The sequence below is a fragment of the Nomascus leucogenys genome, chromosome 22a, assembly GCF_006542625.1.
Source record: "Nomascus leucogenys isolate Asia chromosome 22a, Asia_NLE_v1, whole genome shotgun sequence".
Classification (NCBI taxonomy): domain Eukaryota; kingdom Metazoa; phylum Chordata; class Mammalia; order Primates; family Hylobatidae; genus Nomascus; species Nomascus leucogenys.
In genome coordinates this window covers 51,106,150-51,129,263 of record NC_044402.1, presented here as the reverse complement: position 1 = coordinate 51,129,263, position 23,114 = coordinate 51,106,150, and the positions used below count along the sequence as shown (strand labels likewise).

The window sequence follows — 23,114 nt, the reverse complement described above, 5'->3', positions numbered from 1 at the left end:
GAGATGGGGTTTCGCCATGTTGGTCTGGCTGGTCTCGAACTCCTGACCTTGGATGATCCGCCCACCTTGGCCTCCCAAAATGCTGGGATTATAGGCGTGAGCCACCATGCAAGCTGAAAGTCTTCTTTAGTTATGATCCTACTGAATCCTAGTTTGATTTGATCCTTCAGGACATGTTTCTGTGTATTTACACATCTGTGTTTTATACACATAGAAATATATGTGTGTGTGTGTATGTATTTTTGAAATAGCTATAAACCAGGGACAGTGGGAATAGTGAGGATATGTGTTTGTGGGATCAGCAAATTGATAATACACAATGCCTAAAATTAGAAGAGCAAATAGTAATAATATAATCCTTGTATTTACAGCTGTGAAGGCGAACACCAAAACAGCTAAGAGTTGAAAGCAGTAGAGAAGGGAGTGAGGGCTGCCATTTTAAAAAATTAACTCATCAACTTGTTTAACTTTTTATTTGCATGTATAACTGCGATTAAAATCTTGAAAATAATCTAATTGTGTTCCGTGTTCCTTTTTTTTTCCCTACCAGCCATGTGAAGATCTGTCACCCACTCATTTCCTCAGCCCAGTTTCTCATCCTTGCTTCCTCTCCCCCGACTCTGTTTCCAGGGGCCAGCCTTGTTCACCCCTCGGGGTCTCTCCTACCTGACTGCTCGCCTCCCGCCTCCAATCTATCCACCTGCAGACAGAACAATCTCTACAACCTGTGTCATCAGAGTGTGTTTCGCTTCCACTTGAAAATTCTCTGAGACTTGCCTAGTGTAACAGGATTTAGTTATGCCCTCAGTATGACAAGCTCCATGTCCCTCTCAGCACCATCCCCAGGCACGCAGCCTGTGCCAGGCTCAGACACACTTCCTTCTCTTGGCTGCCCTGGCTCTGTACTCCCTCTGAGCAAAACCCTTCCCCTGTATGTGTTTCTTTACTATGGGTCATAATTTATAGTACATAATGTTCTGCACTGACTTTTTCTTTTAACCATGATCTTATAGGTCTTCTCATGTCAACCCAAATAGGTCATCTTCACTATTTTTAACTGTTACATGAATTCAATTACATAATGTATATAAAAACATTTTGCATGCCATCTGGCATATAGGAAGACTCAAATATATCCTTATCTCATTTAATTTCCCATCACCGCAACATAATGTAGAAACACCCTTTGTCTCCTGTAACACTGTAGTTGTAAGATTCCTCCTCAACTCTTATTACAGCTATGCATTGTGCCTTTTAAAAACATTTAGTATTTTTTTCATTGAGACAAATCTTGCTATGTTGCCCAGGCTGGTCTCTCACTCCTGGGCTAAGTGATCCTCCTGCCTCAGCCTCCCAAAGTGCTGGGATTATAGGCATGAGCCACTGTGCCTTGCCCTATGCAATGGTTTTAAACAGATCACGAATTTAATTAATATCACTGTTCTCCCCATTATTTCTTTAGCTTTTCCATCCAGCTCCCTACACATCCCTCTTTTGTGGATCTCAACTCCTTGGAGCTCTCCCACACGCTCTGCTTGCTTGCTTTTCCCTGAAATGCCCCCTGCTATCCCCTTCCGCCATCCACTGGGGAAGTGGTTCTCTTCTTCCCAGACATCCCCTGTAAAAGCTTCCCTAACCTGCCCTCTCCCAGAGGAGCCCTCAGCCTATGGGCAGCCCCGCCCCCCATCTGGTTTGCACCACTCATATCACTCCTTAACCAGAAGGTCAGTCTTTTGAAAGCAGGGTGTCTTAGTATCTTCAGTGCTTAGCATATTGCCTGGCACATAAAAAGTGCCCCATAAGTGTTTGCTGGATGAGAATCCTCAACTTCTAAATGTCTAATCTCATTTTTCTATTTAATATGCCACATACAGAAGAGGTGCTCTGTGGTATAGAGGAGAATGTACCTTCTTACTAGCTGTGTGATCTTGGACAACTCACATCACCTCTCTGAGCCTCAGTTTCTTGATCTGTAAAATGGGGGTAATGATACCTATGATGAATGAATGATGAAATAAAATATATGAAGATGTTCTAAAAATGTAAAAAGTATTACTATCACTCCTTCTTCAACCTCATTTCAAACTTTCCATAGTTCTGACAAAAACCTCTCCCCAGGTCCAGCCCCTTCTGTAAGATCATGTCTCTCCCCCCGACTCCTGATCCTCATTCCTTTCTTTTTCTTTTTCTTTTTTATTTTTCTTTTCCTTTCTTTTTTCTTTTTTGAGATGCAGTTTTTCTTTTGTTGCCCAGGCTGGAGTGCAATGGCACATCGGCTCACCACAACCTCCGCCTCCTGGGTTCAAGCGATTCTCCTGCCTCAGCCTCACTGAGTAGCTGGGATTACAGACATGCGCCACCACGCCCAGCTAATTTTGTACTTTTAGTAGAGATGGGGTTTCTCCATGTTGGTCAGGCTGGTCTCAAACTCCCGACCTCAGGTGATTCACCTGCCTCGGCCTCCCAAAGTGCTGAGATTACAGGCGTGAGCCACCGCGCCCGGCCCTCTCATTCCTTTCTGGTGCTGTTGTTTCACCCTTTCATTCCCTTCTTCTAACTTAGTAGGCTTTGTTCTTGCCTAATTCCTCTTCAGTGTTCACTTCTCTGTAGCCTTTGCCTTTCTCCTTTCAGCATAGCTCTATCTTCACAGCTTCCTGGAAGCCATCCCAAGAGCTCTTACAGGTTCCTTTCCCTCTGCTTCCTTGAAGCTCCTCCCTGCTCCTCCTGCCACACACGCCACCCAGGAGGCAGGGGAGCCTCATGTGGGCGTGGATAACTCCACCAAGCGCTGGTTTCAAGGACGCTTGCAAAGGTGCCCAGAAATGGCAGATAAAAGGGTGCGAGATGCCGTGCTCTGCTCAGGGAGGGGCTGGATGAGGGGAACCAGAGGGTCCAAGGCAGGTCTCGGGGCCAGTTTTCCTTCCAGAGGTTCAGGGCAGGCAGGACAGAGCTGGAGTGGTGTGTTTGGGAGACGGGGGAGGTAACATCTGAGGCTCAGGAGGCAGTCAGAGGGAGTGGCTCCTGAACTAATTGGCAGGCTGGATGCCAGTAGCGTGCCGGTGATGTTTTAGCTACTGGTCACCAGAGGAGAGGAAGGAAGGGAGGGAGGGAGAGTCTGTCATGTGGACCAAGACACAGAGGCACATGGGGCCTGCTGTCGGCTGGCTCTCAGCTCATCAGGCTTTTCTAGGTCACTCTGTGTTGCCACCTCCCTTGCTGGGTTCCCCTGCTCTGCCTCGTGCTGCCTTGCATGCCCCTGGCTTGGTTTCTCTGACTCATAGTCTATGACCCGGACACTCTTCAAGTCTCTGTGTTCCTGGGAGTTGGTGCTCTAACACTGTTGGGGAAGAAGCACTTGAGTCCCAGCATGCAGGCTTTGACCTTCATCCTGCATGGCCCCCAGTTTCCTCCCTGTGACTGGAATGTGACACAGGCTCCTGGAGTAGTTAAGAAAGTAGTAAAATCTTTAATGATTTGAAAATTATAAAATTACAAAATTATTACTGTGTTAATATGAACTATCCTTGTTCTTTTTGTTTTTCCACCACTCCTAATGTCAGATATGCTTACATTGGGCTGCACAGTTCACAGCGCTGTTGGATGGCCCACAGGCCTCCTGGCTTCACATGTCCAACATGCCACCCCTGGTCTTCCTGCCCAGGCCAGCTCCTCACCGTTCTTCCCACTGCAGTCACTGGCAGCTCCATCCTTCCCATGATGGGGCCAAATTCATTAGAGCTTCCTGCCTCCTCCTTTGCTCTCACACTCCACAACCAATGCAGAAACTCACGTCCAGAAATCAGCCCCTTCCCACTACCTCCAACCCCTGCCAGGCTCAACTCACCCAGTACTGAAGAAAGTCCTGACAATGACAAGGCCCTGCACAGTCGGCCAGTCACCTCTCTGACTTCCTACTCCACACCCGTTGCTCCCTCTGCTCCAGCCACATGGCCTCATGTTAAATCTCAAACACATCAGCAGCTTCAGCATCACAATCTTTGCCTCTGCCTTTCCTTTCATCTGGATGAGTCTTCCTTCAGATAAGCACTTGACGACTTCTCTTACCACCTTCAAATCTTTGCTCAAATAGAATCTATTGAGTTTGTAACTCTATCTACTCCATCCAGCACTCCATCCAGCACTGAGGAAGGCCTGTCTCCCTAGGTGATATTTAAGGGGAGACCTGAGAGATGAATAAGAGGTCATCATGCTCAGAGAGGAGAGAAGGGCATTCCAGGCACAGGTAACAGCTTTGCATCAACCTAGAGGCAAGAACAATTTGGGCTAATTTAAGCCAAGTAGACGTGTGATGAGTTGGGAGTAAAGATGGCACAAGATAATAATGAAGACTTAGAGACTAGAGCAAGCAAAAACTTAAGTTTTAGTAGTGGAATAGGCAAGAGTGCAATGGGGGAAGATCCAGGGCCACTACTTGCTAATGGCATTCCCCAGAGTTGTATAAGGTGGTCATCCCAAAGAGAGAAAACTATGCTAGGATTTGTATCTTTCTTCCCAGCTTTATGTTGCTTCATGGTACCTACCATACATTCCACTTATTTATTTGTTAATGAGCTGTTCTCCCCACTAGAGTTTAATTCCCATGAGGGCAGGTTCCGGTCTGTGTTGATCTCCACTGAGTCCCCAGCTTTCAACACTGTATCTGGCACATAGTAGGTCCTTAATAAGTATTTTTGAATGAATAAATATAAATTACTTTTATCATCCCTAAAACAATTTTTTTGATATAAGTATAATTGTTTCCACTTTATAGTCACAAAACTAACAAGAGTCAAGTCAAATCTTGACACCCTACTGTTTCTAAGTGGTGTCAGTGTTCCTTCATACTGTATAATTTCTTATCTGGTTTAGTCAAAATGGGCAAAGGCTTCAGTTTTTTTCAATTTTAAAATGAGGAGTTTGGACTAAGGGATTGCCCATTTGCTGGAGGATGATGCCTGCTCCTTCCTTCAGGGCATCCCTTGCTGCTCCAGTCCAAGTTCTTTTCCCTCTTCCAGCCTCACCTCTTCCTGGGGCCTGGACAACAGAGGTTAAGTGGTTTAAAGGCCCACTGGGAGACTGTGAATCACAGAAGCACAGGAATCCTTTCCATTTCTAGCTGCCTACGCTCCATCTATGTCACTGGCTGAGACTTCGATTCTATCAAGGAAGTAGGATGACTACAGAGCAGAAAGAAAGGACAGAGGATGAAAAGGAGAAAATGATGAAGGAGAAGGCAGGGAGGAAGGAGAGAAGGACAGAGCAAACAGGTCTCAGTGCATGTTAGGGAATATTCTGCAGAGAGGAGAAGCAGTTATTGTGGACTCTTGTCCAACTGAAACAAAATATCTCATCACTTTGTCCTTACTCCCTCTCTCGTGATCCCATCTCAACATCCAAAGCTGTTTGGATGCTTAAGAATGTAGCCCATTTCTGTAACAGCCTTGCAATCACACAGTCATCCATTCTAGAAATTAGAAATTCATTCTTGATTTTCCCTTCCCTCATCGCCCAAAGGCCACTTCAATGTTTTTGTCAATTCTATCTACAAAATACACTTCAAATTGGCCTGCTCATTTTCAGCTCCACTGGATCCTACTATCTCAAGCCATCATCCTTTCTCACCTAAATTACTGGCAGTTTTCTCTCTTTGGGATGACTGCTGTGTACAGCTCTGGGAATGCCATTAGCAGGTAGTGACCCTGGGTCTCCCCCATTCCACTCCTGTTTATTCCACTACTAAAACTTAAGATTTCACTTGCTCTACTCTCTGCCTAAGTCTTCATTCTTATCTTGTGCCATCTTTACTTCCAACTCATCATGTGTCAACTTTGCTTAAATTAGCCCAAATTGTTCTTGCCTCTAGGCTGTTGCAAAGCTGTAAGTGTAAGTATGCCCCATGCAGTATTTGGGAGATACTTATACTAAAAAATCATTGTTTATCTAAAATTCAAATTTAACTGGATGTTCTGCATTTTATCTGCCAACCCTACATATGTGGAATGACCTCATTTCCTTTCTATTGAAGAGATTGAATATAGTAAAAAACTCTATTTCTCAGAATTTTTGGAACTAGGATTCTGGACATGAATTAAGTCCTTCTAACTAAATGTATTTGTACGAGATTTGAAATGCAGAAGTGAGGTAGAGGCTATTTTCCTATAGAAGAGCATGGATGAGCCCCAATAAACATGAAATGTGCATGGGGGTAGGGCAGCTGGGCCCGTGGCCGCTATGCTAGCAGTAGCTGCAGCACTACTGACCTATGGTGATTGACCTTGAAGCCAAGAATCCAGTTAGGACATCCTGACTTTTTTCTTTTTCTTTTTCTTTTTCTTTTTTTTTTTTTTGAGATGGAGTCTCGCTCTATCGCCAGGCTGGAGTGCAGTGGTGCGATCTTGGCTCACTGCAACCTCTGCCTCCTGAGTTCAAGCAATTCTCCCGCCTCAGCCTCCTGAGTAGCTGGGACTACATCATGTGCCACCACGCCCAGCTAACTTTTGTATTTTCAGTAGAGACGGGGTTTCACCATGTTGGCCAGGATGGTCTCGATCTCTTGACCTTGTGATCTGCCCGCCTCAGCCTCCGAAATTGTTGGGATTACAGGCGTAAGCCACCGTGCCCAGCCAATGTTTTTTTTTCTTAATTGAAATAGGTGCCTAAAAGACAGGAAGGAACCTGCTCCTGCATTCTTGACAGATGAGGATCAGAAAGTTTTCCCTACTTACACACCAGCTAAGATCATCTCTCTGGGAATCAATTTTCTTATCCATATTGTAAGGGCTAGACTACACATTGTTAATGTTCCCTTCAACTCTAGCATTCTACGAATCTATGATTCTTTGAAGTCTTTACTAGAGGTGGGAGCCAGAATCAAATTAGCTATATTTGGTGCACTTACTAGCGATCCTTGTACGAGTTAATAAATAACTTGTTTGGAAGACCTATTCTCCCCAATGGGGACGTGGACATGGAAATGAGATGATCGTCTTGAATGTAAATAATGTGAAGGGGAATAGGAATTAGAAAAGAAAACTGAGAGAAAAGACTACTAGGACAAAATGAGCTTCAAAATACATAAATCATGCTGAGTGTGGTAGCTTATGCCTATAATCTCAGCTCTTTGGGAGCTGAGGCCAAAGTGGGAGGATTGATTGAAGCCAGGAGCTTGAGACCAGCCTGGGCAACACAGCCAGATCCCATCTCTACAATCAATCAATCAATCAATCAATCAATTAGACCATGTAAATATCACACTTACAGCTCCTCAGTGGCATTCCACTGCTCTTAGAACAAAGATCAACTCCTTGTCCTGGTCCCTAAGGTCCTACACAGCTTGGCTCTTAGTACCTCTCCAATCTCACATCAAACCATTGTCATCACACTTCATACGTTCAAGATCTTTCCCACTTCAGGGCCTTTGCATCTGCTGTTGTTGCTCTCCCCCAATTCTTCTCACTGCTGGCTCTCTCTCATCACCTTCTCAGAGGAGGTTTTTCTAACATCCTATTAAAAGTAGTGCACACGTCCTCCAGTTAATTCCTCTTACATTACCCACTTTGTATTCTTCAAAGCACTGATCACAATCTATAATTATCTTGTTAGTTTGTTTGTCTACTTGCTTATTGTTGGCCTTTTTCAATGGAATCTAAATTACCAGAGGACAAGGGACTATGGCTGGCTTGTTCTCCACTGTTCCTAACTCCTAGAACAATGCATGGTACATAGTAGGTGCTTAGTAAATAGTTGTTGAATGATTAAATGAATGGATGAATGAATGCACAACTCTTAAAAGGAAACTGCTGGCCAGGTGCGGTGGCTCACACCTGTAATCCCAGCACTTTGGGAGGCTGAGGCAGGCAGATCACCTGAGGTCAGGAGTTCAAGACCAGCCTGGCAAACGTGACAAAACTCCATCTCTGCTAAAAATACAAAAATTAGCTGGGCATCGTGGCATGCGCCTGTAGTCCCAGCTATTTGGGAGGCTGAGGCGGGAGAATCGCTTGAACCCAGGAGGTGGAGGTTGCAGTGAACTGAGATCATGCCACTGCACTCCAGCCTGGCAACAGAGCGAGACTCTGTCACAAACAAACAAACAAACAAACAAACAAAAACGGAAACTGCTAAGGGCTTGGTGAACAAGAAGGCCTTGAGAAAATTGAGAAGACAAATAGTGAACGTTTAGGGGAGAATTTAAATAATGGATAGAAATATTAGTGACATTGATAGGTGGGTTGTTGGAAGGAAAGAGAATAAGTGAGCAACTAGGATGAACTTGAAGGATGGGCAACATTTCAGAGAAACTGTTAGCCCTAAGCAGAGATTTAAAGGGAGAGAAAGGAAGGAGGCTTCCAGGAGGGACAGAAAAGAGAAAGTAAAGTTTCAGAAGAAAGAAATTAGTATTTAAGGAAAAGAATACAGACTTTGGAGCTAGCAGGTTTGAATTTCAGTCCTGGCTCTGCCTCCTGCTGGCTGTTTGAGCCTAGTCAAATCCCTCACCATGCCAGAATCCCAGGGGCCTCAGTGTAACGTGGCTGGACTTGGCCTCACAGCTGTTATAGGGTTAAATGAGAGAAGGGACTATGAAGGTGACATTTCTATAACATAGTCATGTATTTGAGTATCAAGATTGATTGGATTAATCTGGCTGGATCTTATTCCTCTATCCCTGCCTCAAGCCACCCCTCCTAAAACTGCCTCCCCCATCATGGCAAGTTTTACTCAGAGTCCTTGGAGTAGTTGCATAGGAAAACTGCTCTGGTCTAATAGAATTTCCAGTTATGTTAAAGCACAGTGTAAATATCCAAGTCCTTAAAAAAATGAGTCATTATAGACACAATCAAGATTGAAGAAAATCTTTGGGAAGGGCATAGTGAGTGGGAATTGAGAAAGAATTATGGTCTCCTTCGTTGGGATTTCTTACCTGCTAGCCCTTCTTTTCCCAATCCAGTTTTTTCCCTAGAGATGCTTCACATTCTTTGTTCAGGCCTTTTCACTTCTCTTCCACTCAACACAACCTTCATTTCTTTTACAGGTCACCTCCTCCTGGAAGACTTCCTGAAATGATTCCCACTTGTCCTTCAATCTGTCAACAGAATCCTCCCTCACTCTTCACCCCTCACTGCACCTTTAAAATTTGGTAATGACAGATTTAGGTTGATGACGGATACACTTTATCTGCCTTCTTACACACCCTAATTCAGTAATGCTAAATTTTGTTGATGATGGATACTTTACCTGCCTTATCACACTTCCTAAGGGCAGGGACCATGACTGTCCTGTGATCAGTCTCCCAAACTCCTCTTCATACTTATCTCTCCCTCTGGAAAGCTTCTAAAGACTTGTGGGGCTTTTAAAAGCATAAGGATGTTGCTAATATGGAGGAGAGAGACTGAAGGATAAATGAAAGGATAGAAGAAAAAAATGAAGAGAAGGAAAAGAAGGGATGGGTCTTTCCCTAGTGCCATGCATGGGTATCGAGCTGTCACACTCCACAACACCACAGTAGGAATCCTGGAAGGAGTTGGAAAGGGGTGGGAACAGTTATTTAGGAGGCACCTACATTAAGGAAGGAAGATGTGGATCCTAGCAGAGAGACAGGATCTTGTCATGGTCAACTGGAACAAGCCAAGCCAAGCTGACACACATAAAATCACATCCACCCTTCTGGCTCTCTGGAAATAGAATGAACTCAGGGGTGATTAGAGGATCAAGTGTAGAGTTGTTAAGGATTCTGGAAAGGGATGGAGAAGGTCTTGAGAAGTGAGATGTTTCCTGGCAGAGTCTATCTCCAAATGCCTTTTCCCTTACTGGTGTCCTGGAACCATTAGGTATGAACTCATTGTAACCAGGACGTAAAGGCTGAGCTGATGCTTTGTTAGCAGGAATCCTCACCATCTGGTTATGGAAGGCAAATGACAACTAGTCATGAGCCTCCTCGCCAGACTGAGCACCATATGTCTTACATCACATAAGCGTTTCCCAGCACTGTACCTGGCATCTGCCAGTGAGGCATGACTATTGGTTGAGAAGGATAAGAAGGTCTAAGCAGAGTCAATCAAATGACCCTCTCAGATTGTCCAAGTAGTGTGATGAGCAATTCAACAACTGGGCCTAAGTTTATTAAGGCTCACTGTGTGCCAGGTGCTATTCTAGGTGCAGGGAAAGCAGCAGCGAACATGAAGGTTAGGTCCCTGTTCACTTACCTTCTACTGGACAGAGACAGATCAAAAGTCTATAAATAGATCATTGCAGACAGTAATAAATAGCATGAAGATAATAAATATGGGTAAAGAGATAGTGAATACCTTTGAGAAAGACCACTTGAGATACAAGTGGTAAAAGAAGTCCTCTCTGAATGTTACCTTTGGGTTGAGACATGAGTGAGAAAATGGAGAAAGCCATGTGAAGCTCTGGAGGAGCAGGGGCCCAGGCAGAGGGAACAGCGAGTGCAAAGGCGGTACAGCCGCACCAGCAATGGCATGCTCAGGGAACAAGAAATAGAAGGCACTGCAGACAGAGCACAAGAAGCAAGATGGAGTGACCAGCCCACATGAACACCCATCATTCAAGACCATGGTTCCCCTGTTAGCTAAACACTGGAACCATCTGGAAAGCTTTTAAAAGTACTGACACCTGGGACCCATCCCGAGAGTGTCCGTTTAATTGATCTGAGGTGTCACTTGGGCATCAGGAGTTTTAAAGTTTCCCAGATAATTCTAATGTGCAACTGAAGCTGTTAACCGCTGACAAGCCCATGAGGGCCATGGCAAGGCACTTGGATTGGTGACAGTTGAGGTTCTTGAGGAGTCTCAGAGACAGTTCTCCAGTACTTCAAGCCCAGATCCAAAAAGATCCTGAGAGGCCTTGGAGTTGAGGATAAGCCAGGACAATGAAGGAAAAGAGATAACAGGAGACTGAAAAGAAGGTCAAGTGAGGCAGAGACATTCAGAAAATGTGACAAATTGGAAGGTGCAACAACACAGAAGTGCAAACAGACTCAGAGAGCCAGAGACTGGAGGAGAAAAGGCAATCTTGTGTATTAGTTTCCTATTGATACTGTAACAAATTACCACAAACTTAGGGGCTTGAAACAATACACATTTGTTACTTTATTATTCTGTAGTTCAGAGTCTGAAATGGGTCTTACTGGGCAAAAAAATTAAGGTGTCAGCAGTGCTAGGCTCCTTCTGAATGGTCTGCTAGAGAATCCATTCCCTCGTCTTTTGCAGCTTCCAGAGGTTACCCACTTCTTTAGCTTGTGGCTTCCTGCCTCAGTCTCCAAAGCCAGCAATGTCAGGCCGATCATTTCTCATGCTGCTATCTCTCTGTGCTACCTATCAGAGCGTAGAAGTGCATCTTTTACAAAATAGATTTCAGTCACAACCGTAGTCTTATGTTTGGGTATCTGTGTGTTTTATGAGCACTGAGCTGGGAGGGTTGTTCCAAGATGAATGTATGGGTGTTTGTTTGTGTAGGTTTGTTTATCAGGGTGTCATATTTGAGTGTCTCCCTGATAAGTATGGGGGAGGCAGAAGAAGGGTGCCTGGAGAGGGTGCCTAATAAAGTTCTGCTGCTACATAAAGACTTACTGCTGTTATACAGTTGTTGTTATTAATAATAAAACTGATGATAGAGTATCTGTCTCTTTGCCTGTTTTCTTTGAGCATGTCCATCTGTTCCTAAATAATACTGGATATTTATCCCAGTGATATTCAATGCGTATGAGGCTATTCATACACATTATATTTAACTGTGATGTTTGTATTACATGAATGCTTCTGTCTGCAAGTTTGTGCACATTTGGGCATTTGGACACTGATGGATGCAGACACATGTTATGTAACAGTGTGGGTGATCATAGTTGTAGACATCTGGATGTTTACTTATGCACAAACTCCCATGAGTATCCAGTTAGCTAGGCCTGGCATTGGAAGGGCAGAGAAGCTAGGAAGAGGAGGGAGCAGGGAGGAAGAGGAGAGGTGGTGAGAGGAGCAGGTAAAGAGAAAAAGAGAGAGATGGAGGTGACGAATGAAGGCACAAAGGAACACCAGAAAAAAATCAAGAAGCAGGAGGGGGTCCCAGGGATCTGCAGCTGAAAAAGGCAGGGTTGAGTCACAGCAAGAACACAAGTCAGAAGACCAGGGTAGGGCTCCACTTCTGGTCATTCCCTTGCTATGTGACCTTGGCTATTCCAGCTCTCTGGGCCTCTGTGAACTACCAGAGTTGAAATAGATAATACCGGCTACATTCCAAGGAAGGAAGGAAAGAGAAAACTGGAAATAAAATCACACACGGGGAAAAACAGAAAGAAAGAACCAGAAAGAGAGACTTAGGAAGAAAGTAAGGAGAGGCCCTGAGAAGCTGGCCAGAGGTAGAGCTGAGAGAGCTCTGCCCCGGCTGCTCCCCACCCCTTACCCCAGAGCTGCAGAATGCCCTTAAGCCCTTAACAGGTAAGGAAGGAAGATGGAAAGGCGAGAGGCACCGGGAATGAAAACCACACATCAACACTCAGAGGCTTGCCAAAGCCACACAAACCAGGATCTGTGCTTCCGGCCCCCAGCCCCCAGATGTAGGTGTGCCAGCCACCTGGAATGACTCACACCTTGGCAATGTGGGCGCACATGCCAAGAGTGAGCCTGGGCACCCGGCCCATGCGCGTACCACAGGCGGAGGGGAAGGTAAAACTGGGGCTCTTCGGGGGGTCACAGGGGGCTACCCTCCCCACACAGGGCTACCCCGCCCCAGAGCGCCCTCTAGTGACCGCCTCCTAGGCTCTGGGAACCAGGTGTGCTATTTCCCCCTCCCTGCTCCCCCAAACCTTACCCGGGAAGCAGGAGAACTAGATGAGGCGTTACGCAAGGCCTGGTGTTTACCTCCCGTGGGAGCCTCCTCCCTCCCTATAAAGCCTGACGTGGTGGAGAGATTTGCCGAGACTGAGACTCTGGTTGAAGAGAGAGGCAATCCCAGGAGAGGGGCGGAAAGCGGCAAAAGTTAATGCGGGAGTCGGAGAGAAGGGCATCTACACAGCAAGCAGCAGGGGCGGCCCGCCATCTGCGCGCTCGAAGGCGGTCACGGTGGTCGCGGAAGGGGCGGCGTCCAGATCCTGGCTTTCCATGGATGCGCCCGAGCTGGGCCCGGGGCTGGTGGAGCGTCTGGAGCAGCTGGCGACGTGTCCTCTGTGCGGGGGCTCCTTCGAGGACCCGGTGCTTCTGGCGTGCGAGCACAGCTTCTGCCGCGCGTGTCTGGCCCGCCGCTGGGGGACTCCGCCGGCGACCGGCACCGAGGCTTCCCCCACCGCCTGTCCCTCCTGCGGCCTGCCGTGTCCCCGCCGCAGCCTGAGGTCTAATGTGCGGCTGGCGGTGGAGGTGCGAATCAGCCGCGAGCTGCGAGAGAAGCTGGCTGAGCCTGGGGCCCGTGCGGGGAGACGCCGAGGGGGGCGCATCCCCACCATGGGCTGCCTGGACCTGCCCGGAGAGGTGAGGCTGGGCGCGCGTCGCGGAGTTGTTGGTGGAAGCGGGAGGTTTCCGGGGAAGCCGGGAATGGCACATCTGGAGCCGGAGGCCCCGTGGAAGTTTAGGCAAAGGATGGGGTGGGGAAGAGAAAAGCAAAGGATGAGGGGACGAGGACCCTGGGTCCTCAAGGTGAGAGGCGCCCAGAAGGACGATGGATGGAGTTGACACTTGGTCCACAGTGGGGGAGGCTGGACGGATGCCTGAGCCTTGTGAGAGGGGCTGGAGAGAAGAGACTGGGGAGGCAGAGAAGGGGTACTGGATAGAACGCGGAGAGCCCTGGAGTCGCCGCGAAGGGCACGGGAACTGCAGAAGTTTTGACAGGGCAGTCGCAGGCACCTGGGAGGAGGAGAGCTGGCGGAGGGGAGGGAGCGGCGGGCGGAAAGGGGAGCCGACCCAGGTGAGGGTGAGGAGGGGGCCTGGGAAGAGGGTGGGCGAGGGCAGAACCTGCTTAGAGGAGCGGGAGCAGGAGGCTGGGCTGGTGGGTTGGGGGCGGAGAAAAGGCTGGGGAGGAGGGGACTGACAAGAGGATGGAGGAAGGGAGCAAGGGGTTGGGGCAGATCCAAATCCCCCCTTAGCGTCGTGGGGGTTGGTCCCGGACTCGGCTCAAGCTAAGCTGTGTGTTGTTTGTTATTGTTATTTCGGCTCCTCCCAAGGCCCCAGGCAGGAGCGGCCACGGGTGGAGGCGAGGTGAGGGAGAACGGCCGCTGGGGCCTCTGGCTCCTCTCCACATCCCAGTCCTACCACCCATCTACCCCCGCACCTCTCCTGGGCCCCGGCTCCTTGGCCACCAACCAGCCCATTCCCTTGCCCGACCCCCGGGCGTCTGGGACTCCTGAATGGCTTCTCCCCAGCAGCCAAGCTGGTCTTGGGTCTTGCTTCCGCCCTTTGAAGTCTTCATAGACCTAATTAGTCTGAGTGTAATTGGCACAATTAGGCAAATTGTTTCTCTCTCCCCCTCTCCACCACATCGGCCTGCTCCAGCCATCAGCACTAGACAGTGAAGTGGAGGGGTCGGGATCCCAGCGTTCGGAGGGGAGCACACAGTGCCCTCCCCTGGCTCCCATAGTACTCTGTGGATCTGCTGGGCCTTTTGGGACGCATTCAAGTCTAGCTGCCTCCCAGGCCAGGGTCCAGAGACACAAAGCAAAGGGCCCAATAAATGCCACTGGGCTTTTATTGCAAGAGGGGAAGCAGCTTTATTGTAAGGCTTTTATATACCAACTCTTAGCCCGAGGGCTCTGGGTGTGTGTTTGGTCTGTGTGATGGAGGAAGGGACAGATGTTTTTCTGGGATGCATTGGGGAAGGTGGATAAGAATGGGGCCGCTGAAAGAGACAGAGAATGGGACTGAGGAGGCAGCAAGGAAGGCAAGGGCTCTGAGGACAAGAAACAGTCATGGACGAGCCTGGGAAAAGAGAATGGAGAACCCTTGGAGAGTGGAAAGGGGGAGGACAGTGGGGATGGAGTTAGGAGGATGAGGGAAAAGTGATGGGGTGAGAGGAAGGAGGGATCATGAAAGGTGAAGGAGGAGAATGAGAGGAAAAGGAGCACAGGGGGTAAAGAGGTGAGATCACTCTGAGAGGTGAGGAGGGACACTGCCAACTCAGACAGAGCTCACCTGAGGAGGGGAGAGATAGGGAAGGATGCCCCAGGGAATGAAGCCCAGAGCTCACATTCATGTTTGTTTCTGCCCATCCTAGGATATGAGGAAGACATGGAGACGGTGAGTTCCACTTTTCTGTTCCTTCCTTTTCTCACCAGCTGCCATAGCCATCACATTCTCACTGGGCCCGCACCTTTGTTCCCATTAATAGGCAGGTTTTCTGGGGTATAGCCTCATCCCTTCTTCCTCTAGAGATGTGAGTGGGGTATGCGTGGGGACATTAGGATCAGAGGGCTGATTTCCTAACCCTTCCCCTCATCTGTCTAGATTCGAAGTCCCAACATCCAAGTCATCTAATTCAGAGGATGATCTCCCTGAAGATTATCCAGTGGTCAAAAACATGCTTCATAGACTGACAGGTAAGGAAAGAAGAAGGGAGGGAAGGGAATTGAATGAGAGTCTGTGTTAGATTTTCTTCCTTTTAGCCCTAAGAAGTGATCAGGTCCTTTTTGATGTCTGCATTAGTTTCCTAGTACTGCTGTAATGAAGCACCACAAAGTAGGTGGCTTAAACAACAGACATTTATCTCAAAGTTCAGGAGGTAGAAGTCTGAAATCAAGGTGTCAGCAGTGTTGGTTCCTTCTGAGGGCCATGAGACAGAATCTGTTCCATGCCTGTCTCCTAGCCTCTGGTAGCCTCACATGCTCTTTGGGTGATAGGTCTGCACATTTTCTTTTGTATGCATTTGTCTCTGTGTCCAAATTTCCTCTTTTTATAAGTCAGCAATCTGGATTAGAGCCCACCCTAATGACTTTCATTTTAACTTGATTACCTATGTAAAGATCCTGTTTCAAAATAAGGTAACATTCTGAGGTTTGGAGGACTTCAACCTATCTTTGTGTGTGTGTGTGGAGTGGGGGAGGGCAGAGTTCAGCCTATAACAATGTCTATCCTTGATTCCGCATATTCCAGCCATGTTCCCTCTTCCTTTTTCATACATTCAAACAACAGATCCCTGAAGGTTAGGTGCCTCTCAAAAATCTCTGCTTCCACCACCTCTCGTCACTCCTCTCTGGAAGGGGACCCCAGCATCTCCTTGACCCTTCTTTCCTCACTCACTCCCAAGAAGGGTGCCTCTACCCTTCTTTAAACTGCCTAGAGAAGATGGTCCACCCTCTTGGTCATCCACCATCTTGCCCAGTCCAGACTTCTTCTGGCACCCCTAATCCAGAAATTTTTCTTCAAAGCACCCCATACATATAAGGCCAATGGTTCTTTTTCTGGTCTCTGGTTATCACCACCTGCTCTCCTCCTCTGCCCCACAACCCCTACAGAAATAGGCCTGTCCACCCCACCCCCCATTCCTGTGGGTTGGTGGGCTGGTTTCTGAGGATACCTTGGATTCCTCCCTGTACCCCTCCCATCACTTGAGGTTCCAGTATCAGTATGACTTTCTCTTTAGATGAACCTTCCCCATTTTGCTGACCCAGCTCCGGTGCCCCACCCCAGATGCTGCAGATTGAGGTATCAGTCCTTACTCCTCCCTCGAAGTCAGATCAGCCTCACTCTTCTTCCCCCAACCCCACAAACCAGACAACCTCTCATTTGATCTTCCTGCTGTGCTCCCTGCACTGGGCCAGTATGATCCTTCCCCAGGTCCAATTCTACAGAAGTGGTGCATCAGTACAAGGTCCGATATTGCCCAGGCCTGCTCTTCATATGCCTTCTTCCTTTTTGGTCCTGCAGCCGCCTTTTGAGCTGTTGTGGGGTCACTAGCTCTCAGTCTTTTACGTGATCTTCGTTGACTATTCTCCACCCTACCCTTCCTGTGATTTAGAAAACTCTCTCATGAGGTCCTCTCCCTGCCTCCTCCTCTCCAGCCGACCTGACCCTGGACGCTGGGACCGCACACCGCCGCCTGCTCATCTCCGCCGACCGCCGCAGCGTACAACTGGCCCCACCAGGGACGCCCGCGCCCCCTGACGGCCCCAAGCGCTTCGATCAGCTCCCAGCTGTGCTGGGTGCGCAGGGCTTCGGGGCCGGCCGCCACTGCTGGGAGGTGGAGACTGCGGAAGCCGCCTCCTGCAGAGACTCTTCTGGGGAGGATGAGGACGACGAGGAGAGCCACTATGCAGTGGGCGCGGCCGGGGAATCAGTGCAACGCAAGGGCTGCGTGAGGATGTGCCCTGCGGGTGCCGTGTGGGCCGTGGAGGGCCGCGGCGGCCGTCTGTGGGCCCTTACGGCACCCGAGCCCACCCTGCTGGGCGGTGTTGAGCCCCCGCCACGGCGCATTCGCGTGGACCTGGACTGGGAGCGGGGCCGCGTGGCCTTCTACGACGGCCGCTCACTGGACCTGCTTTATGCGTTCCAGGCGCCCGGTCCCCTGGGGGAGCGCATCTTCCCGCTGTTCTGCACCTGCGACCCTCGTGCTCCGCTCCGCATTGTACCAGCGAAAAGCTGAGTCTCGTCTCCAACTAGAAGTTTGGCCCGGCCACTGGCCCTGCAGCTGCTTTTTGGGCGTGAAATTCCCCACTCATTTCTGGGAACACATTCACAGGCCCATTGCAGGAGTATTAATACCAACCCACATTTTCCCCCCAAAATAATGAGACCTCACCTGGTCTCCACGTTTCCACATCCCTGCTCAAAACCAAATCCATTCCTGCCTTCTGGCTCTCAGAATCTTCTCTCCCCTACAGCTACTACAGTACTTCCTAACTGACTTCTCCCATTCAAACCATTCTAGGCCTGCAATGGGGAACAGGCCCTCCCCATCAGTACTGGTAAAGTGACCATGTTTCCTACATAGAGGCTCTGCTGGTCAAATACTTGACTCCCACTCTTGCCTCTCCTAGCTCCAGAAGGGCTCAGGGCCTTCCTCACAGATCTAAGGACTGGGCTACCCTGCCTGTCCACTGAGGTTTCTCCTAAAACAAGAGGCTTGACTCTGGTCTGGGCCCTGTGGCCCTCTGGGAAGCTTCATACCTCTTTTGGGGGATCTGGGGGTGGGGAGGGACAAGCTAGTTCCCCAGCCTCCTATGACTGCTTTCTATGCTCACAGCCTTTTTTCCATAAGAACCTTCTTGAAACTTCTCCCCGCACATAGTCACAGAAAGGAACCAATGGTGCTATTTCCCCTCTCTCCTCCTCAACCTGGGAATACTTCAGACATCTCCAAACTCATCCTTGTGTATAGTCTCACACCCTCCCCCATAAGTATAAATGGGCCCATATTTAACACATTTTGTGATTTTGGGTTATTTATTTTGTGCATCTGTGGCAATAAATGAGATCTCAGTGGTGGTATGGATTTGACTGATCTCTGCAACTGTGTATGGCAAAAGGACCAGAAAATGAAAACCAGATCCCAGTAAGGGGTAGAGAGGGCCAAGAGAACTGAACATCTGGGCTGGCAGAGAAATCAAAGTCTAGGAAGTAAGAGGTACGAATGTACTACAGGGGACATACCCCAATCTCTTTGCTCCCTCCCTCTTCCTTCCTCTTCCAGAGACCCAGGTCCCTGGGACTATATTGGATCTGTCTCTGAAGCTGAAAAACAAAAGGTGGAGGAGATAATTGGCTCTAAGTGACCCATCTCAAGCCAGCTTTGTCAGAAATCCTAAATCACAGGAGAAGGGTGGGAAGAAAGGATATGATTATTTCTTGTTCCATTTTCCATAAGAGGTGAGAATGACGAGGACCTCTTTTCTAACTCCTCTTGAGGGCGTGAGGAGGCTTAGCAGGAGAAGAAGGGCTGGGAGCTCTGAGGTCTCCTGTAAGACCTCATATCTCACAGGCAAGGACTAAGAATTAGGATTAAATATTTTAGTGGGATAGCTCTAAACCAGGATTAGCAAGCAAAGCTAGGGTGCAAATTCCTGGAATCTGACTGGGACCCTGGCAGTGAAAGCTGGGACTATTGAAAACCCAATTTAAGTGTTCGCTACTCATGTTGAGAGTGCAGGGCCAAGATAACTAGATCCCAGGACAGGCAGTTTGGCAGTGAGAACAAAAGGAAGAGACTGGGACCAAGGTGCCCAGATCCCTCAAGAGAGAAGGGTGGGTATTGGGAGGAAAAATGAGGACTGGGAGAACCCAGGAGGCTGGGTTCTGGAATAGCAGCAAGTCAGAATTCCAGGATCTCTGTTCATCCTCCTCTTCCTCTTCCCTCTATCAGGCAGAAGAGAGGGAAGGAGGGGGCTGGAGAAGTAGCCACATGGATACATTCAGGGCCAGACAGACACAGGAATGGTGGAGGAGAGAGGAATTTAGTGCTGCATTGGCCCTGGTGGGGGCTGGGAAGGGTCAGGAGGCTGGGGAGGGGTGGTGGGGGTCGGTCCTAGGGTTGCACGACGCCGTCCTTTGCGGTGGCCACGTACACAGTGTGTATGACCACAGCCCTCTTCTTCCTCCTCATCACTTTCCGTGGAGCTCTCGCCAAAGGCCCGAGGTTTCTCATAAATACAGCAGCCTGGATTTAGAGGGAGGAGCCCAGTCAAAGAGGAGGAAGGGTAAGATATATAGTCAGTTCCATTCCCACTCAAACTCAGCGAAAATTCCTATTTTCTCCTACCTTCCAGGATCCAGCTTCCCCAGGCCCGCCCTCTGGGACTCAGGCCCCACCCCTCTTGTCCTCTTAGAGAGCCACGAATTCAAAGCCCCACTTCTCCCACCTCTGACACTTCTTGCTGTCAGACCTAGGCAATTCCAGTTCTAGCTCTTCCCTACCTCTTTCCCTGATACCACAGAACCACCAAAAAAGTGACAGAACTATGAGCATCTGGGGGCTCCTGGAAAGCCAGTAGACATGAGTAGATACAAGATATGCTGAAGGGAGCCAGAACTCCAGGGCTACTGTGGGCCAACAATTACTCACATTTTGATGAGCGGCGGCCCATGTGTTCATTGTCCACAGTGTCACTTGTCCATTCCACCTTTTTCTCTGGCTTCCGTTTCCGAAGTTTGATGGTAAGGCTCCGGTTCTCCTAGAAGGTTAAGGATGAGCATACCTATCTAGTCCCTTCCTACTAACCTTTCCCACTCCCTCCCAGGGAACCTCCTCTCTTTTCTTCTTCAGCTCAATCAGTACCACAGACATAGCACCAGAGGAGCTGACAGAAGATAAAACAGAACAGGTCTTTGACCTCAGATAGTCCCTTGAGGAATAAGTATTATTTCCTGTTCTTATACCACCAGTATAAGAGAAGACACAATTCCTAACCTAGAGAAGGTCCCAGCAACTCTTCAAAGGAAAATATAATCCTTGCTGTTTCTCTGGCTTCCTCCCCAAATCATCCTTGGTAGTATTAATACATGAAAATTGTTTTTCAGTCCCCAGCACCTAATCTTTGATCTCCCTTCCTTTTTCCAGATCCCCTATTCTTTTTCCCATTAAAAAAACAAACAAAACCTTTCTCATTCTCAAGCTCCAGCCCTCTCTACCTCTTATCCACCTATTCTCTGGCATCCTGGCATCTCTAGTAGCAAGTATTACTAATCTATTAATTACTAAACTCCCTTTAATCCAAGAGTATTAAGCCCAGTGCAACCTTCTCCCTTTGAAGGCAACTTAACATGTTTTTGGATAAATACTTCTTGTTTCTCCATTTACATCTTTGCTCTCTGATTTCTCAAAATACCTCTTTTCATCTCCTTTTCTTGTTTCCTCTTTCCTGCCACTTCCTTTTACATTCATCTATTCAATAAATATTTATTCGAATATCAGTATTGATAATATTGATAAGTTGGCCTCCAACCATGCTTTCTTACACTACCTTTGATTTCCTCCCAACATCTTCCTGGCTCTTTAATCCTCAATTTCCCTTTCGTTTATTACTTACACACATAACCACCCCAAGCAGCAACACCTATATCCTAACTGTACTTTCCTATTACAAGTTCCTTGACCTGCCTCCTGCACCATCTCTGCCACTCCAAATAGCTCCAATACCTTCCGATTCTCCCAGCCCTAGATACTCAACCCCACACCTCCCATATCCCCAGGCCCAGCTCCTCCAACAACTCTTCTAATTCCTGTCCCCTCCCTCCCAGTATCTCCCAGACCCCTTAAACATCACCGCCCCCCCGCCTTTCTCACGGGCTCGGTTGTCACGGTAACCGTTGTCTCAGTGACGGTCTCGCTCAGCCCAGCCCCTGCCTCGGCCATGGCTAAGGCTCAGGAGAGGGAGGAGAGGAGGAAGGGGGATGAGACACCCTTCCCTTTTTCTGTCGCTGAGGTCTAAGAGAAGCGGTATCGGATTCAGAGTGGGAGCCAGGATCCTCCACCTTCTTTATTCCCCCTCCTCCTGGGCCTCCGCTTCTCCACCCCTGGGGATAACCTGGCCAACCCCACTTCCGGCTCGCCGCTTCCGGGTGTGACGCATACTGCAGTCCCCCTTTTTCCCTTCCGCGGCACCAAATGCGTCAAAGCGCAGGCGTCGCTGGATTAGTTCCGCCGTAACGTGACAGCGCGCAGGCGCTGAAAGAAAGAGAAACAAACTTGGCGGAAGGGGTGTCACTGCGGATGTGGGTGGAGGAGGGAGAGTCAGGGGCAGCACGCGTACTCACAGCCTAGAGGAAGCAGGAGGGGCGCCCAGATGGGTAGGGCCGGGCCAGACGCTGCAGAGTGGGTGTGGCGACGGCGGAGTTGTGTGCACCAAACTGAGTCCTGCTGCAGATTTCCATTTACCTTGTCTGGGTAGGTTGGACAGGCGAGGAAGCTTAAGGAGCAATAGTAATGACCCTACCGTGGCCTATTTCCCTTTCCTTGTTTGGTCTGGGTTTCTCTAATGAAAACGGGACGTGGGAGCAGTTGGAAACACACTTAAGAGTCAAGCGATGTGGTTCTACCCCTCGCCCTGTGCCTGTAGGTGTTTGAGCAGTTCAGTTTAGTGCACGTTCAACGTGGGTTTTTTTCAGTCACTGTGCTACGCCTTGAAGATGGAGGCGCGTAAGACGCTCAGACCCTGCCTTTTAGCTCTAGTAGGAAAGACAGGCATGCTGAAAACTAACAAAAATATGAAACACTGGGGCATTAACAAATGCCATGTCTAATTTGTAAATCTGAATGTAGTTACATACTGCCAACATATTCATTCTCTCTGGGGTGGTAAGTAGAATGAAGCAGAGAAATGGTCGCAAATTACAGTATAGGCCATTTTATAAAAATATACGCACGTTTCTTAGAGAGCAAAAGAAAGTGGTAAAACAAGAACCAGGAAGGCCGACAAGTAGGTTTTTTTTAGAAGAGCAGCTTAAAAAGTTGTAGATGTGTGCACTACAGGAAATGGAGTTTTGTACCGCTTGGATCTGAGGGAGTGCCAGATGAAGCTTGACAGGTAAGTAGTGGTTATATGGAAGGACCTGTATGCTTTGCTAAGAAATTGAGCTTAATCCAATCACTGTTATGGGCCAGAGAAAGGCTTAAAGTCAGGTAGAAACATGAACAGGTTTGTTTCAGATTTCAGGAGTGGGTCAGGAAAGTCAACTGCCAGAACAGTTCAAATGTACAGTGGGGAAGACTGCCCTGCCCATTCTCCAGGTTGCTGTGGGGGTCAAACAAGATAGCTATGTTTGAGAGCTCTGAATATATATAAAGGGCCACACAATTATATGATAATTATTACAGTAACCCCTTGATCACTATTTAAGCCAAGGAATGCGGGACCTGGGTATGCATTTGTTCCCCTTGAAAGTTTTTGGTTCAAACAGAAAAAAGCAAGATATAGTTCAGCATGTCTAGTATAGTCCATTAAAAAAAAACAAACCCATATATAGCAATACACATATACAGAGCCACATACATATACACAAGCACAGATATACAGTATAATTTGGTTATCTCTGTGGAGTAGGATTCCTTGTGACTTTACTTTTTTCTTTCTTTCTATATAGGAATCTGTTATAATAGATACACAGTTCATCCTTGAACAACATGGGGGTAAGGGGTGCTGACCCTCTGAACAGCCAAAAAATCTATATATAACTTTTGACTCCCCCAAA

General features: G+C 48.2%; 3 protein-coding genes across 3 annotated transcripts in view; 1 reads left to right on the top strand and 2 right to left on the bottom strand.

Moving 5' to 3' along the window:
• The window catches only part of LOC100588639 (HLA class I histocompatibility antigen, A-11 alpha chain-like), a 462,712-nt gene that overhangs the window by 376,721 nt on the left and 62,877 nt on the right, over window positions 1-23,114 (bottom strand).
• On the top strand, window positions 12,811-18,419 carry RNF39 (ring finger protein 39). The gene is made up of 4 exons (XM_030803267.1): window positions 12,811-13,475; window positions 15,211-15,233; window positions 15,441-15,532; window positions 16,994-18,419. The coding sequence occupies exons 1-4, from the start codon at window positions 13,113-13,115 to the stop codon at window positions 17,572-17,574; spliced, it is 1,059 nt and encodes a 352-aa protein (XP_030659127.1). The 5' UTR covers window positions 12,811-13,112; the 3' UTR covers window positions 17,575-18,419.
• On the bottom strand, window positions 18,356-21,602 carry PPP1R11 (protein phosphatase 1 regulatory inhibitor subunit 11). Its single transcript, XM_003272021.3, has 3 exons — window positions 21,211-21,602; window positions 19,990-20,098; window positions 18,356-19,584 (listed from the first exon to the last, which is right to left on the bottom strand). The coding sequence occupies exons 1-3, from the start codon at window positions 21,277-21,279 to the stop codon at window positions 19,382-19,384; spliced, it is 381 nt and encodes a 126-aa protein (XP_003272069.1). The 5' UTR covers window positions 21,280-21,602; the 3' UTR covers window positions 18,356-19,381.

Coding starts and splice junctions, on each gene's coding strand:
- PPP1R11 (XM_003272021.3), bottom strand. CDS start 21,279: ATGGCCGAGGCAGGGGCTGGGCTGAGCGAGACCGTCACTGAGACAACG. Junction 20,099..21,210: donor TTACCGTGACAACCGAGCCC/GTGAGAAAGGCG, acceptor TTAACCTTCTAG/GAGAACCGGAGCCTTACCAT. Junction 19,585..19,989: donor GGGCCGCCGCTCATCAAAAT/GTGAGTAATTGT, acceptor CTCTAAATCCAG/GCTGCTGTATTTATGAGAAA.
- RNF39 (XM_030803267.1), top strand. CDS start 13,113: ATGGATGCGCCCGAGCTGGGCCCGGGGCTGGTGGAGCGTCTGGAGCAG. Junction 13,476..15,210: donor GCCTGGACCTGCCCGGAGAG/GTGAGGCTGGGC, acceptor TGCCCATCCTAG/GATATGAGGAAGACATGGAG. Junction 15,234..15,440: donor ATGAGGAAGACATGGAGACG/GTGAGTTCCACT, acceptor TCATCTGTCTAG/ATTCGAAGTCCCAACATCCA.